Here is a 13,464-nt window from a genome sequence, read left to right on the forward strand (position 1 = left end):
CTGTTCAACCACTTATCAAACCAAAAGGAAACATTTCTTTCTCTAACCTTCACATAAACATTCTCATAGGCTTCGGGAAAGACCTTTAAGATTGTCTTCCAAAACCGAGAGCCCGTAGGAGTATAATTTATTGAAGTCATGTGACCCGATTTAACGTATTTAGCCAGGATCATTGTTAGCTTTCTTGATAACGAAATATTAAAAAATAATTTTATTATTTTTGTGTCCATTTAATTGTGAAAAGAAAAAAAAATATTTTCTAATATTTATTTTTCTAAAGAATTATAACTTGAAATGTGGTCCAATTATTATGTGCTGCAAGCCGGCAATGCACATTGTGTTCTCATCCTTGTGAGCATGATGGGAAATAAAAGAAGCTGCTCTGTTGCCACCTCCCATACAACAAAGTGAATTAGGCAATCAAAATTCTACATAAAATCTGAAGAAAAAAAGTCGTAAATGGAAGATGGTCTAACATCCAACTACATGCTCTCAGCTGGTCCTCACAATTCATCCTTGGAATCGTCTACGTCGCTATCTATGCCATCGTCTATAGCACTATCTACGTCGTCGTCTTCACCATCGTCATCATCAGTGGCGTAGAACTCTTGGGTTGAGCCTGGCCTCTGGAGCTTGAAAGGGATGGATGCGTGCTTCTTTAGGAACGTGTAATATGCTACCACCGATTGCTCAGGATTAGCTCTGATCTGCAAACAACCCCAAGAACAAAAAGAAAAAAAAAAAAAGCATGATCTAATGCTTAAAAAGAAATGCTGGCAATTGAAGAATGGACAATTCAGTTCAACGACATATCTGAATCAGCAACAATGAAAATTCACTAACTGGGTCTGAGCTCTTGTTTCCGGCCGGGAAAAAAAGAAACGTGGGGAATCCACTAATCTGCAAAAGAAGAACAAATCAAAGCAAAAATTTCACCAAATTGGATACAGAAGTCAAGATCCCAATTAAAATCCAGACAAATCACAATTAAGCAATACCAGGGCTCTAGGGTGTTCATTTCTGGTCCCATCCATCTTGGCTACAACAAGTGAATTGATGCCCCTCAAGTACTTACCAAGCTTCTTGTATATTGGTTCCAGGGCAAGGCAATGCCCACACCACGGTGCATATATCTGATGAAAACCGAACATGGAAGTCACAGCTGGATTCTTAGGATGAACCATTTGCAAATACCCAGAAAAAAAAGGGAATTTTATTGAATGGAAAGCATATTTGTTGACAAAGATAACTACCTCAAGAAGAACATCCTTTGATTCATCCAAAACAATTTCATCAAAGTTTTTGCCGACAACAACTTTTACATCTTCATCATTCTGCGTCGATCCAATGCAAAGGGGAAGCGGGCTCACTCAGAGGAATGAAATTGCATACCAGTATATCAGTAATGAAATTTAGGGACTTACTGTCTCTGGAATTGGATCCGACTTATACACAGGCTTGAGCTTGTTTGCCAGAAAATCTTGTGCAAATGACTAGAAGACAACACAGAATCAATAATTGCAGATGAGTTACAATTCATAAATCTTCCAAAATTATAGACTAAATGAAGCCAATTACAAACATTTATGTTTATCCTTGAACTATTCACATGGCAAAAACCTAAGGAGAAGAGAATAAAACGAAAACAATAGTTTCAAACCTTAATATTGCTTAGGGTCAATTCACCATCCAATGCATACTTCTTGCCTTTGTCTCCCGAGTATGCAAAAACCTGCATGCAAATGAACACCAAGGTAAGAAACGAGGTTGAATCTAATGCAAGAGAAGGATAAAATCAAGGTCGAAACATTTAAGAACAGAAATATATACTTTGGGAACATTTCCTGTGACACCAAAATATTCTGCGCCTTGTTCCCAAACTTCTTCATCTTCTGCTCCCAGATAGAGAAATATAATCTGCAAGGAGAAAAACAAAATGTTCATAACAGGTTACAAAGGTGCTAATTGATAGTTTTGCCATAATGATCTAGTTTCTTGGCATGATATCTTCCAAGTATTGATGATTTGATCCGTTAAATTATCTTTTTGGAAGTTTTCAACTAAAGACAGACAGAGTATATTCTGTTCAACTGATGTGTTGATGCAGCACACTGTTAAGTAGAGAAAATCCTCTATTCACCTTTCCCTGGAAAGCCTTTGCTGCCTCTTGGAATACTGGTATTAACTTCTCTGAACCACTTGAAGGGATAAGAAGTACTAACTGATAAAGACAATGACAAACATGTCAAAAACTGCAAAATTAGCTTAACCTAGAAAAGCAACCAACATTAACATAAGCAAGCAGCTCTTACCTGCTTTGTAATGGGACTCCCAAAAACTAGTGAAGTAGTTTCCCTACAAACTTTAACCACCATAGGAATCTTGTTCACAAGCACAAACTTGGCTATTCCCTCTTTGGTGAACTGACCATCTGTCGCCACAAAATACCCAAAGACGTAAAAAGGCCTAAGTACATGTTATTGAATACAAATTGGGAGCAGTTGGATCACCAAGAAGTTGAGGAAACTAACCAAAGTGACTTATTTTTTCATCCTCCTTCTTGATCAGGACTAGAGCAGGGCGCTTGACGTGGGAGTCGATATGGAAAATCTTGGCTACATCAATGCTTGTAGACTGATAGAAAACAACGTCATCATCCTCCTTTGAAGCAGCAGCAAGCTCATCACTTTCTGGACCCTGTAAATATTTTGGGGAAACAAGTTGAGTAGTCACCAGGCATTCCATGAACCTTATTTTCATTTTTATGGTGTTTTTCACTCTTTATGTCTCCCAACGTGTATATAGACAATTAGATACTAATGAGGATTGGGAGCTGCAAGTGGGTACCTTCAAAGTGTCAAAGAAGCCCAGAACTACTCTAGGTTCAGCAGCGAGTACACGTTCTGCCTCCTCTGTGGTTGTCAAATTGGGTAAAGAAGGTCCAGTTTTCTTTTTCACCCAAGCCACTACATCATCCCTGCATAACTTACAAATTACGTTACAATACTAAGTCTGCTGCGAAGAAGATTCAACAACAAATCAGTATGGATGTTTAATTGGCAGCCATACTCAATCTATATGAATCATAATGAGCAAATTTTCTTAAGACCCTTATAAATTTTCTCCTTATCAAGTCTCAAAATGCCTAAGCAACACAATGATCAACAATTAAATGACCAACTTACTTCGTCCTTGGGCCTTTGTAAATCTTTATAGCTCCATCACTGAATAAAAGCAAAGTAGGAATCCCCTGAATCTGGTAATTCTGCGCAAGCTTTGATTCCTTGGAAGCATCAACTTTGGCCAGCACTGCCTCGCCCTTCAGCTCGGTGGCGGCTGCTGCAAACTCTGGCGCAAAATTCTGGCAGTGTTGGCACCAGGGCGCGTAAAACTCGACCACCACGTGCTTCTTCTTCCTCAAGTATTCGTCGAAGTTCTTCTCCTCCAGCTCCACCACATCCTTCTCATTGTAATCCGGCATCGGTGGCAGATCCGGTTCCTGATCATCGTCATTGACGGGCTCCATTTGAATATGAGGATCCTCATCAGAGTCTTCATCTGATTCATGCTCATCTTGTTGGGAGGACCTCTCTGCAGATGATGCATCTTTTTCTTCTTCAGATTCGAGATATTGGAGGTCGTCATCCTCGTTGGGATCATAGGATCTGGAAGTAATTGCAGAAGAGAATGCATTCAAGAGGAGGAGAATGGAGATTGGTAGAAGCAGAATGAGAACTCTGTTCGCCATCAGAGACAGAGAAACAGAGAGAGAGAGATTGGATGCGGAGAATTTGTAGGTACATTATGACAAACGTACATGCGTACGTTAAAAGAGTGCAGGTATGTCTCGCTCACCATGTTGGGGAGCTACATGATGGACACGTGGTGGTTTCTGGTTTGGTCAAAAACTCAGGTACAAGGATATAGCAGCCTCATTTCCAAATATATTGGCACGTGCCAGTAATGGGTCATTCTCAGTAACTCCTCTTCCGTTATAAATAGTAGTTAATGGTAAAACTTTCGCCGCTTTTTTTTTCCAGACGGTGTTCATTGATTATCTTTATTGAGTCATATGCCCCTGTAAAACCAAATTTGTAACTGTTAATTCTCGTAAATTTTCCTTACCTGGAAAAAGCCAGCGTGTCCTGTCTTCTGAGGCAATTTTTCAGGGGTTTTATGAGCCAATGCCATATTGGTGAAGGCTTGAGTTTGAAGAAAACCAGAAAGCCACACCCATACACAACAAAACAATATTGTCAGCAATCTTTAGATCATCTTGGCAAATATTCATTTCCATTGGTGACAATAATTCTACATGATCTCCAACCCAAATAAATTGATTTACATATACATATATACATTCAAACGTGCTGGCTGAAGTTACAATGAATATATCCATTAAGGATCAATTGGGGTATGCTAGAATCTGAGATAACTGCTTGTGCACTTGATCTCGTGAGCTGCACTTCATTGCGAATAGGACCCTTGGTGATGCGCCCACTGGCTCTGAAAAGCAAGGGATTCTTTGGCTTCAAACACAAATCCAAAATGGTGTTGGGATATCTATACACCTTCTTGATTTGGTGGCATGGCCAATTTTCACACCACACTGGCTTGATTTTATAATGTTTATTTCCTTAGGAACAACCTCGTTGTATTTGCATTTTCAGGTAGTCATACTGACTCTCAAATCAGGAGGGGAACATGGATAGCCTTTTGCCACATATATGCATCAATTTTTGAGTCTATGAGCAGCCACTCCACTCAATTCATTCTCAATTGATTTTAAGATGTCTGATACCTGTAATTAGATGATAGAATAAAACAATTCCCATTAAAACCATAATGTAACCAAACAAGTGATCATGCGATGATGATGACAACAGCAATATGTTTACCAACAAGACAACAAAATTTAACCCAGGTGCATATAAATTCTTTTTGAATTACCAAAAAGAAATGGTTTTTCTAAAGTTAGATTGTATAAATTTGCATGAAATAGAAAATATTGATATACTGCTGTCGATTTTAAAAAGTAAACAAAAAGAAGTAGGCAGTTAGTGTGAAGTGTAATGAGAGGGCCATTAAGAAAGAATACATCATTTTTTATGAATCAGCATATATATATATATATATATATATATATATATATATATATCCCATTTTTGCAGGGTTCGGCAAAATTATCAGCTCATGATTCGGAGATGCTTCCAACAGTGTAGATGAGAACCATATTGAAAAGAATACTTTTCTGAATTGAGTAGTCAAGAGTAAGATCTTAGAAAATATAGCTCACAGCAAAATGATTCTGCAAAACAGGAGCATAGTAATTGAGTGTCATGTAGATCTTCCCTAGTAGTTCAAGAAGCATCTCCACTTGATCTCCCAGCAGATCGACCTATATCCCGAAAAAAATGACAATATTAGGGAAATATGTATTATTACAACAGGCCATCAAGAAATTTAAAATTAAGAGTTTAAATGGTACTGATCATATATCCTTTAACAAAAAGGTTTAACGATGAACAAAGAAATGTAGTCAAAAGTAGTAATTCAGAACCTCCATTTCGGCCTTCTGGAGATTCTTGCATCTGCTCAAAAAAGCTTTCCTGTAAGCCAGTTCCTTTTTTCTTAGTGAGGTAGCGAGTTCAGTGAGTGGATCCAGTTGACGTCTCACCTCGTCCAATCTGTAAAGAGGTAGCACAAAAAGTTCGGTTAATCCACACAAGAATTTTCCTTTTCTTTTTGAGAAATAGGGATTGGAATGCCATGCAACTTTGTTCAAGGGGAAATTTTTTAGTTGTAACTAATTTAGAAGGATGCTAATCCATTGAATATCGTAGGAAAGGCTTAAATTTCAATTATGCAGTCCTTAAGTCAAATGTTGCCAGGACTAAATGTTTCTATTGAAGTTTGACTCTTTTGAAGCCAGCCATTGAAGTAGAAAAAGTAATTACCCAAGTGTGTGCGCGTGTGTGTATGTAAACAATGGTAACTAGATAGCCAACATGACTTGAGACTTCAAGATAGCTAGTACAAAAGGCAACTGGCTAGTAACTACCAATATTCAGAAATTATTTGAAGTACATGAGATCTCAGTTACATATTCATAGGACAACAGAAGTTAAAGTTGGTGAAATTTTCAAGAATACCTCATATGATTAATTGCTAATTTTTCGTGCATCACACTCCCAAAATCCTCAAATACTAGAGGAAATTCTATGAGAGGTGTGAATGCAGAAGCAGAAGGGTTAAATTGCACTAGTGTATTCTCTTTTGGTAGGCAATTGGAGTAATCTTTGGTTTGTTGCAAGCTCTCATCATGACTCTTTTCTTCATCACCAGCTGCCAACTCGCCTAATAGTTTCTTGCTCAAAGCTAGCTGCTGCAGGGCCTTCTCTAGTTTGCTGTTTGCTGAAAAGAAAGCGCTTTCATCCTCATTCTGCAGCTCTTTGAAATAAATGTTAAAATCATCTGACCCTTCGGCTTCCAAGCCCAGAAAGTCAAGGTCAGCCTTGTGTTCCTTTGTTTCAGAACTTGTACTCAACTCCAAATCTTCCTCCTCTTCAAGGCATTGCAACAGAGAATCAAGGTTCTGAATCAAGCTCCCCTCTCTTCCCACCTCTGGACTCTTGCCATTAGGGATCAAGTCTTCTGGATAATTGTTTTGGTTGTTTGCTTCATATCCTTTTAAGAAGAAAGAAGCATCTTTAACCACCTCTGCAAATACAAATTGATATATTTCTTCCCTAATGAGATTCTCATTGTTATAAGCATCCATTTCGATCTCCCATGCCTTCATCATTTCCCTGACTAAAACCATCTGTACATCTTCCTTCACTAGACTTTCTACATTTCCAAAACATTCACTAGTATATGGGAAGTTGCAACTATCTGAAACTGCCGCCACTTGATGTTGATATAATGCAGAATTGGCTGCACTTAGAATATCATTCATGGTTTCATTGATGATGATTTGATAAATCTCTTCCCTTACGAGGTTCTCAGTATTATAACTCTCTACCATCTTCTTCCACTCCTCTACTGTTCCCCGGAGTAAAACTGCACAAACATGCTCCCTTATCATGCTCTCCAAGTTGCAATGAAAATTTATGGCAGCACTTGAGCCTTCTAGAAAATTACTTTCATCCCAGGCATCCTTGCGGTCTGCTGATGTAAAGTCATGATCAGCATAACTCAAGCTCTTCATGTCTTCTTTACCCTCGTTAACCATTTCCTTGAAGAAATCTTCACCCGTGCCCTCCTTTCTCTCAATGTCATCATTATAGAACTCAATGTACAATTCTTTCATCAAACCTACAAAAAGTACAGCATTAGTTTCTTCTAGTATCACAGATTGCATATATAAATCTTCATTTTCTTGTTTTAGCCTTTCAATCTCATTGTGTAGTTCTCCATCTGCTGAATGACAATCCGAAACAATACTCATGTTTTCCTGCACATCTGCCAAAATATCAGAGTCCATCCTCTCTTCATGATAGATATCAGTTTTTGACAGCCTTTTACCAGGACAATTTTCCAGCTCGTGAGCATCTCCAGAATCACCAATAGTCTCATTCAGTTGCGTGCTCAACTTGATGATTTGGTCTAATCTTGCAACAACTTCACTGATCCTTCTTTTCAAGGAATCAGGCTCCTTGTCTTTCTGGAACCATGAAGATCCTTTTGCTCGAAGCATTTCTACCTGCTGCAGCCAATTCAGCTCTTCACTTTTTTTCCTAATAAAGGACTCATGATTTCTTATCAAATTTAAAACAGAATGGCTTCCATCCCCAGCTGGTTCATCTTCACTGAGCTCCTCCCCATCCTCCACTCTCTCAATCTGCAGGGAGGAATTTGCAGGCTTGGAACTACAGTTGCATTCAGGTAAAGTCTCTCCTCCTATGTTCTTAGAGATCTTTGAACGAGACAAAGAGGCTAAAGAGTCACCACTTTTTATATTACTCAGTCCAACCTCATTTTCAGTAGATAGAGGCTCGAGCTCTCGGTGCAGGCTTATAATCCCGTTCATCAAATTAGACCAATGCCCGTACAGAATGCCAGGAAAAACTTTCTTTCCCCTCTTCCCAACTTCTGCTTCAAACTTCTGTGGAAGATCCCCCAGAAAGCCCTTGAACAAAATGGACATTGTATCTTTCTCAATAGTCCACCTCCATTGCTTCTCCACAGGACCCAACTCAGACAAGTAAATGGCATTGTGCATCCTCCCAAAAGCAAGATCAAAGGTTTCTTTTAAAATGTCTATGTCTGAACCCATTTGCTCGATTCCTATGTTAATCTCCGACACTAATGAACAAGTCGGCGTCTTGATTTCACTATATTGATCCTCCTCAAAGGGCTCAACTACCTTGCTCTCAATGCCCTCCTTCATTACCTCCTCAACCAGCACAAAATCAGGCTCAAGATTCAAAGAATTGGAAGGACTCAGATTCATTTTTGACAAAGTTATTCGCTCGTCCTCGAGCTTTTGCTTAATTTGCCAAAATTGCTGATCCACAGAATGCTTCAACTCACAGAATATTTCACCATCTCTACTCTCAATCTCGTCCCTCCTTGCCCCATCTCCCATAATGAGCTCCTGAACACCCTCATTCTTCGCTCTTTCGAGATCGAGGACTGCATGGAGATGTATTAATTCCCTCTCCCTCTGCTCCAATTCCTTTATGAGTCTCACCTCATTTTCTGATCTCTCACTCAACTCCCGGTCCTTCTTTGAGATTGCGAGCTCGGTTTCTCGGAGACGCCTTCGAAGCCGGTCCCTGATCTCTGTCAAGTCATCGAGCACTCTTTCGTGGCTGCTTTCGAGAACGAAAGCGTCCATCTCTTCTTGGACAAACTTCAAACACCCATCTAACTGCATGATTGCCAATTCACAGAACTTGGATCTCTCACTCAGCCGCTCAAGGACGCCTTCTTTAGACTTCACTTTCTCCTGCGCTCTGTCCATTGCAGAGTGCAGAATCCTCATCATGGTGGACTCGGTTATGGATGCCCCACCGAGGTTTCCATCACTCCCACTGAAAAACTCATCCATTTCTCCAAGAAAAAAAAAAATACAGAACAATTAAAAATTATTAAAGAAATCACATTTCTCTATACCTGAAATGCATAAATAAATTCAGGGTCCTGGATTGATCGGGTTAACATGCATGGGAAAAGAAAATGGTGTAAAGATGAAAATTTGAAATAAACAATCAAAGGGTGCAAACAGAATGAAATTGAGATGAAGGCAAGGATGTGTCTGTTTCACTTCTCTGTTTCCTGAAAAGTTGGGATGACATAACTGACCTGCTGAGTTCGAGGAGGCGTGACCCTCAAAATCCCCGAAGGCAACCGCCACTGTCTCCGTTCAATTTCTCATGAAATTCAGTTATTAGCATCTGGTGGTAGTTGTGGAAATTTTCAAAATTTGAAGTTGCAAATAAATAGCAGGGCACTCTGCTGTGAATTCTTTGGAAGATTCACGTCCCGTCGGAAGTGGAAATTAGAAGTTTTTTTTCTTTTTTTGTATATATATAATCCAGAGACTCCATTCTCAAGCCGATCCTTCGGACCTTCATGAGCGGCACCGACTCTGGAGGCTAGAAAAGACCCCCACTCTTCTTCGCCGGTAAACCAGGATTTGATCTCGCCTGACTCGGGCAGCAGCCGTCCAACAGACGGAGTCCAGCACGCCTTCAGCAACAGGAGCCGCATCCATTCGTGGCACTCCTGCCAGGAGAGAGCACACCGCCTCTGCCACTTGAGCAACCCCTGGGGGGCGTGGGAATTAGAAGTTTGCACTGAAACTGGATTGAATTTTTATTTTCATTTTTTGAAAATTAGGGCTACGCAACGTGCTAAAATGAAAAGGGAAAATCTTCATCTTTGCGTATTTGCATGTCCTTTAATTTTGAAATCAACATATACAAACATTCATTCCAGCGTTTGATAACAAAATTTAAATAAAGGATTTTTAGAAAACAGGCCCAAATTCTTGGAAGTTCAAATATTCTATGGGTAACTCTCTTGTTTCTCTTTATTTTTAAACATTATTGTTGTAATAATTTTTCATTTTTATTTCTTTATTTCTGTAAATTTTTTACATAGTTATTGTTAGGAGGTAAGAGGATGAATCCAGCAACATAAACACAATCACAATAGAACACAAAAGAAATACGTGGTTCGGCCAAACTCAGTCTACGTCCATGAGAGAGAGGGAATCTCACTATAAGATCAATAAGAGAGATACAAGAGAGGAGTAACATAGATCAACTCAACTCTCAGCACAAATCTCTCTGCCTCACACACAACTCTTTGTTCTTCTTCACTCTGTACATTTTTCTCAGACACTCACCACTTTATAAAGCAGTATATATATATATATATATCTCAAAGAGGAATATTAAGATTGAGACTTGTTGGTAAATTGAAATATACGAAAGTTGCAATTCGAAATTGGAACAAACAGGTTTTTGGACATGTACAGCAGAACATTAAAAAATCGGAGGAAAGTATGGAGGCTCTAGAGGCTCAGCTTCAGGAAAGGTATTCGCCATAAATGGATGAAGATTTTTTCCTTACTAAACTCGAGTTGGAAGCATGAGAAAAGAGGGAGGAGATTTGTATTTCTCAGCTAGCCAAAAGGAAATGATTGGTGGCGGGGGATAACAATATAAAGTTCTTTCATGCATTTGTGAACCAAAGGAGGAAGAAGACTATGATTCATTCATTGAAACTTCCTAATGGAGAAGTGTTGGATTCTATGGGGGTTGTTCATGAGGGTGCAATAAGGTATTTTTGAACTTTTTTAACAGGTGTAGGCCCCAGTCGAACAGCTAACCTTGTTGATATAATATCTCCTATGGTTTCTGAAGAGGAGAATATTGATCTTTGTCGTGAACCATTTGAGGTGGAGATAAGGGATGCTATTCTTTCTATCCCGAGAAATAGTAGCCCAAGTCTAGATGGTTTTGGTTCGGCTTTTTTCCAGGATTATTGGGATATTGTAAAAGAAGACGTGATCGATGCAACTAGATATTTTTTTTTGCTGGGTCTCCTCTTCCTAGATTTTATTCTACATCTTACATTGTTATAATCCCAAAAGTTCAGAATCCTCAGAGTTTTGACAAGTTTAGGTCTATTAGTATTTGTAGTGTTATCTAAAAATTTTTTTCAAAAATTATTGTTGCGAGGATGACAGGTTTATTGTCTGCATTGATTTCTCCAAAACATAGAGCTTTCATTCCTGGTAGAAGTATATTTGAAAATATTTCTTTGGCATAAGAAATGGTTCATTCTCTGCATAAGAAGTCTAATGGTGGAAATGTAATGATCAAAGTGGACATGGCTAAGGCATATGATAGGGTTGATTGGGATTTTTTAAACTTGGTTCTGAAAAGCCTTGGTTTCTCACGAAGATTCTATGATTTAGTGGTGGAATGTGTTTCCTCCCCTTGGTTCTCCATTATGATGAATGACACTTATAAAGGTTTCTTTAAACCTTCTCGAGGGCTTCGCCAAGGAGATCCTCTATCTCCTTATCTATTTATTATTTTACAGGAAGTTCTCTCTCGGCTTCTAAAGAAAAATTTTATGGAGAATAAGATAGGGGCTTACTATCATCCTCGTGGGGCGCCTTTGGTATCTCACCTTCTCTATGCAGATGACATTCTTATTTTTGCCAATGGCAACAGAAGTTCCATTCGAATGCTTATTGAGACTCTGAAGAAGTATGAGGATTGGTCTGGTCAATTGATAAATAAAGAAAAGTTGAGTATTTTTTTGTCAAAGAGAATTGCTTTTACTCAGAAGAGATCTCCGTTAAGGACGATTGGCTTTGAGGAAGGAGGTTTCCCTACTACATACTTGGGTGTTCCTTTGGTATGGGGGCGTCTTACGACCCGTATTTTAGAGCCCCTAGTTGATAAATTGAGGAAAAAGATAACGGGTTGGAAATTTAAGCTTTTATCTCAAGGGGGCGCCTAATTTTAATTAAGCATGTAATATCATCAATGGTGGTTCATCAATTGGCGGTATTGGACATTCCTAATACTGTCTTCACAAAGATAAATTCTATGTTATCGAATTTTTTTTGGAGTGGAGTAAATGACAAAAAGAAAAGGAATTGGTGTTCCTAGTATAATATATGTAAGCCTGTTTGTGAGGGTGGTTTGGGTGTTAGGGATTTGCAGGAGGTAAAAAAATCATTGCATATAAAGTTTGTGTGAAGATTGTTAACTATGGATAATCTGTGGACTGAATTCTTTAAATTCAAGTATTTGTATAAGAAACACCACTTGAGAGAAATGAAACTAGATAAAGGAACTAGATTTTGGAGATCGATTGTTTGCGTGATTCCTGAAGTTTTAGAGCATGTCCGTTTTCGAATTAAAGAAGGGTCGACTTCTTTCTGGTTTGATCGTTGGCTAGCCTTCGGTCCCCTTTGTGGTAAGGTTCAGGAAATCAGTAACCATAAGCTACAAACTCGAGATTGTTAGGATAAAGATGGGTGGAATGTTGATTTATTAGTGGATCTGTTGGGTGAAGATTAGGCTGAGGAGGTAATGAACTCTGCTATTTCTTGTAAGGAGGGTCCAGATACAGTAATTTGGGAACCTTTAACAGATGGGAAATTCACCACGACAAGTGCTTGGGAAATTATAAGGGAGCATAACGTGGAATTCTCAATTGCAAAATGGATCTGGCATCCTATGTTGCCAAAAAGGGTGTCAATTTGTATGTGAAAGTCTTGGTTCACTTGTCTTCCAATTGATACTCGTATTAAAGAAGTAGGTGTTTAGATGGCCTCTTGATGTGATTGTTGTTCAAATGCCAAGATTGAATCTCTAGACCATGTGTTTTGCACCAGATCTTTTGCTCAGGAAGTATGGAAAAAAGCAGCAGTGGCGTTGGGTGTTAGTTGTATGGCAACAAGTACTTGGAAAGGCAGAGTTAATGTCTGGTTTAGTTGTGCAAGACAGGCCTCACAGTTAGACATTTTGGTAGGTCTTATACCTAGTCTCATCATTTGGAGACTCTAGACTCGTCGATATAGAGCCAGGATGGAATCAATTCATGATTCGGTGAGAACTATGTGGCTTGATATTAAATATTGGTTGAGATCCATTTTAGACAAGTTAAATAAATGTGCACCTACTTCTTGCACAAATATTGCAGTCTTTCGTGCTTTGGATATTCAAGTAAAAAATATGGGGGTTCATCTTCCTCGTATAATCAGATGGTGTAAACCTAGGATAGGTTGGGTTAAATTGAATGTGGATGGGAGCTGTAAAGGTAACCTAGGTAATTGTGGTGGTGGAGGCGTGATAAGAGATGTAAAAGGTTTATTTAAAGCAGCTTTTTCCTCATTATTAGGTTATGGAACAAATAACATGGCTGAATTGAAGGCGATTATTTTAGGAATTAATCTGTGTAAAGATCTATGATTTGATCAAGTAGAGA

At 38.8% G+C, this 13,464-nt stretch overlaps 2 protein-coding genes across 2 annotated transcripts; both read right to left on the reverse strand.

Annotated features, from left to right (window-relative positions):
* Positions 1-364: 364 nt before the first annotated feature.
* Positions 365-3,819, reverse strand: LOC131165646 (protein disulfide isomerase-like 1-3). The gene is made up of 12 exons (XM_058123610.1): positions 3,186-3,819; positions 2,848-2,977; positions 2,532-2,697; positions 2,313-2,431; positions 2,141-2,221; positions 1,831-1,917; positions 1,661-1,732; positions 1,425-1,493; positions 1,254-1,334; positions 999-1,133; positions 844-900; positions 365-707 (listed from the first exon to the last, which is right to left on the reverse strand). Exons 1-12 carry the CDS (start codon positions 3,746-3,748, stop codon positions 504-506), a joined length of 1,764 nt encoding a protein of 587 aa, XP_057979593.1. The 5' UTR covers positions 3,749-3,819; the 3' UTR covers positions 365-503.
* A 434-nt stretch (positions 3,820-4,253) lies between these two features.
* On the reverse strand, positions 4,254-9,892 carry LOC131165645 (WPP domain-associated protein). Its single transcript, XM_058123608.1, has 5 exons — positions 9,310-9,892; positions 6,153-9,057; positions 5,561-5,687; positions 5,297-5,398; positions 4,254-4,801 (listed from the first exon to the last, which is right to left on the reverse strand). The coding sequence occupies exons 2-5, from the start codon at positions 9,053-9,055 to the stop codon at positions 4,733-4,735; spliced, it is 3,201 nt and encodes a 1,066-aa protein (XP_057979591.1). The 5' UTR covers positions 9,056-9,057; positions 9,310-9,892; the 3' UTR covers positions 4,254-4,732.
* Positions 9,893-13,464: the final 3,572 nt, after the last annotated feature.

The sequence above is a fragment of the Malania oleifera genome, chromosome 10 (assembly GCF_029873635.1).
Source record: "Malania oleifera isolate guangnan ecotype guangnan chromosome 10, ASM2987363v1, whole genome shotgun sequence".
NCBI lineage: Eukaryota > Viridiplantae > Streptophyta > Magnoliopsida > Santalales > Ximeniaceae > Malania > Malania oleifera.

What these genes read in the sequence shown, in the direction of transcription:
- LOC131165646 (XM_058123610.1), bottom strand. Translation starts at nt 3,748, where the DNA reads ATGGCGAACAGAGTTCTCATTCTGCTTCTACCAATCTCCATTCTCCTC. An exon ending in TGAAAAAATAAGTCACTTTG is followed by an intron (nt 2,432 to 2,531) that starts GTTAGTTTCCTC and finishes TTGTGGCGACAG; the next exon opens with ATGGTCAGTTCACCAAAGAG. An exon ending in CGGATCCAATTCCAGAGACA is followed by an intron (nt 1,335 to 1,424) that starts GTAAGTCCCTAA and finishes GGATCGACGCAG; the next exon opens with AATGATGAAGATGTAAAAGT.
- LOC131165645 (XM_058123608.1), bottom strand. Translation starts at nt 9,055, where the DNA reads ATGGATGAGTTTTTCAGTGGGAGTGATGGAAACCTCGGTGGGGCATCC. An exon ending in TCCAGAAGGCCGAAATGGAG is followed by an intron (nt 5,399 to 5,560) that starts GTTCTGAATTAC and finishes TTCGGGATATAG; the next exon opens with GTCGATCTGCTGGGAGATCA. An exon ending in TTTTGCAGAATCATTTTGCT is followed by an intron (nt 4,802 to 5,296) that starts GTGAGCTATATT and finishes ATCTAATTACAG; the next exon opens with GTATCAGACATCTTAAAATC.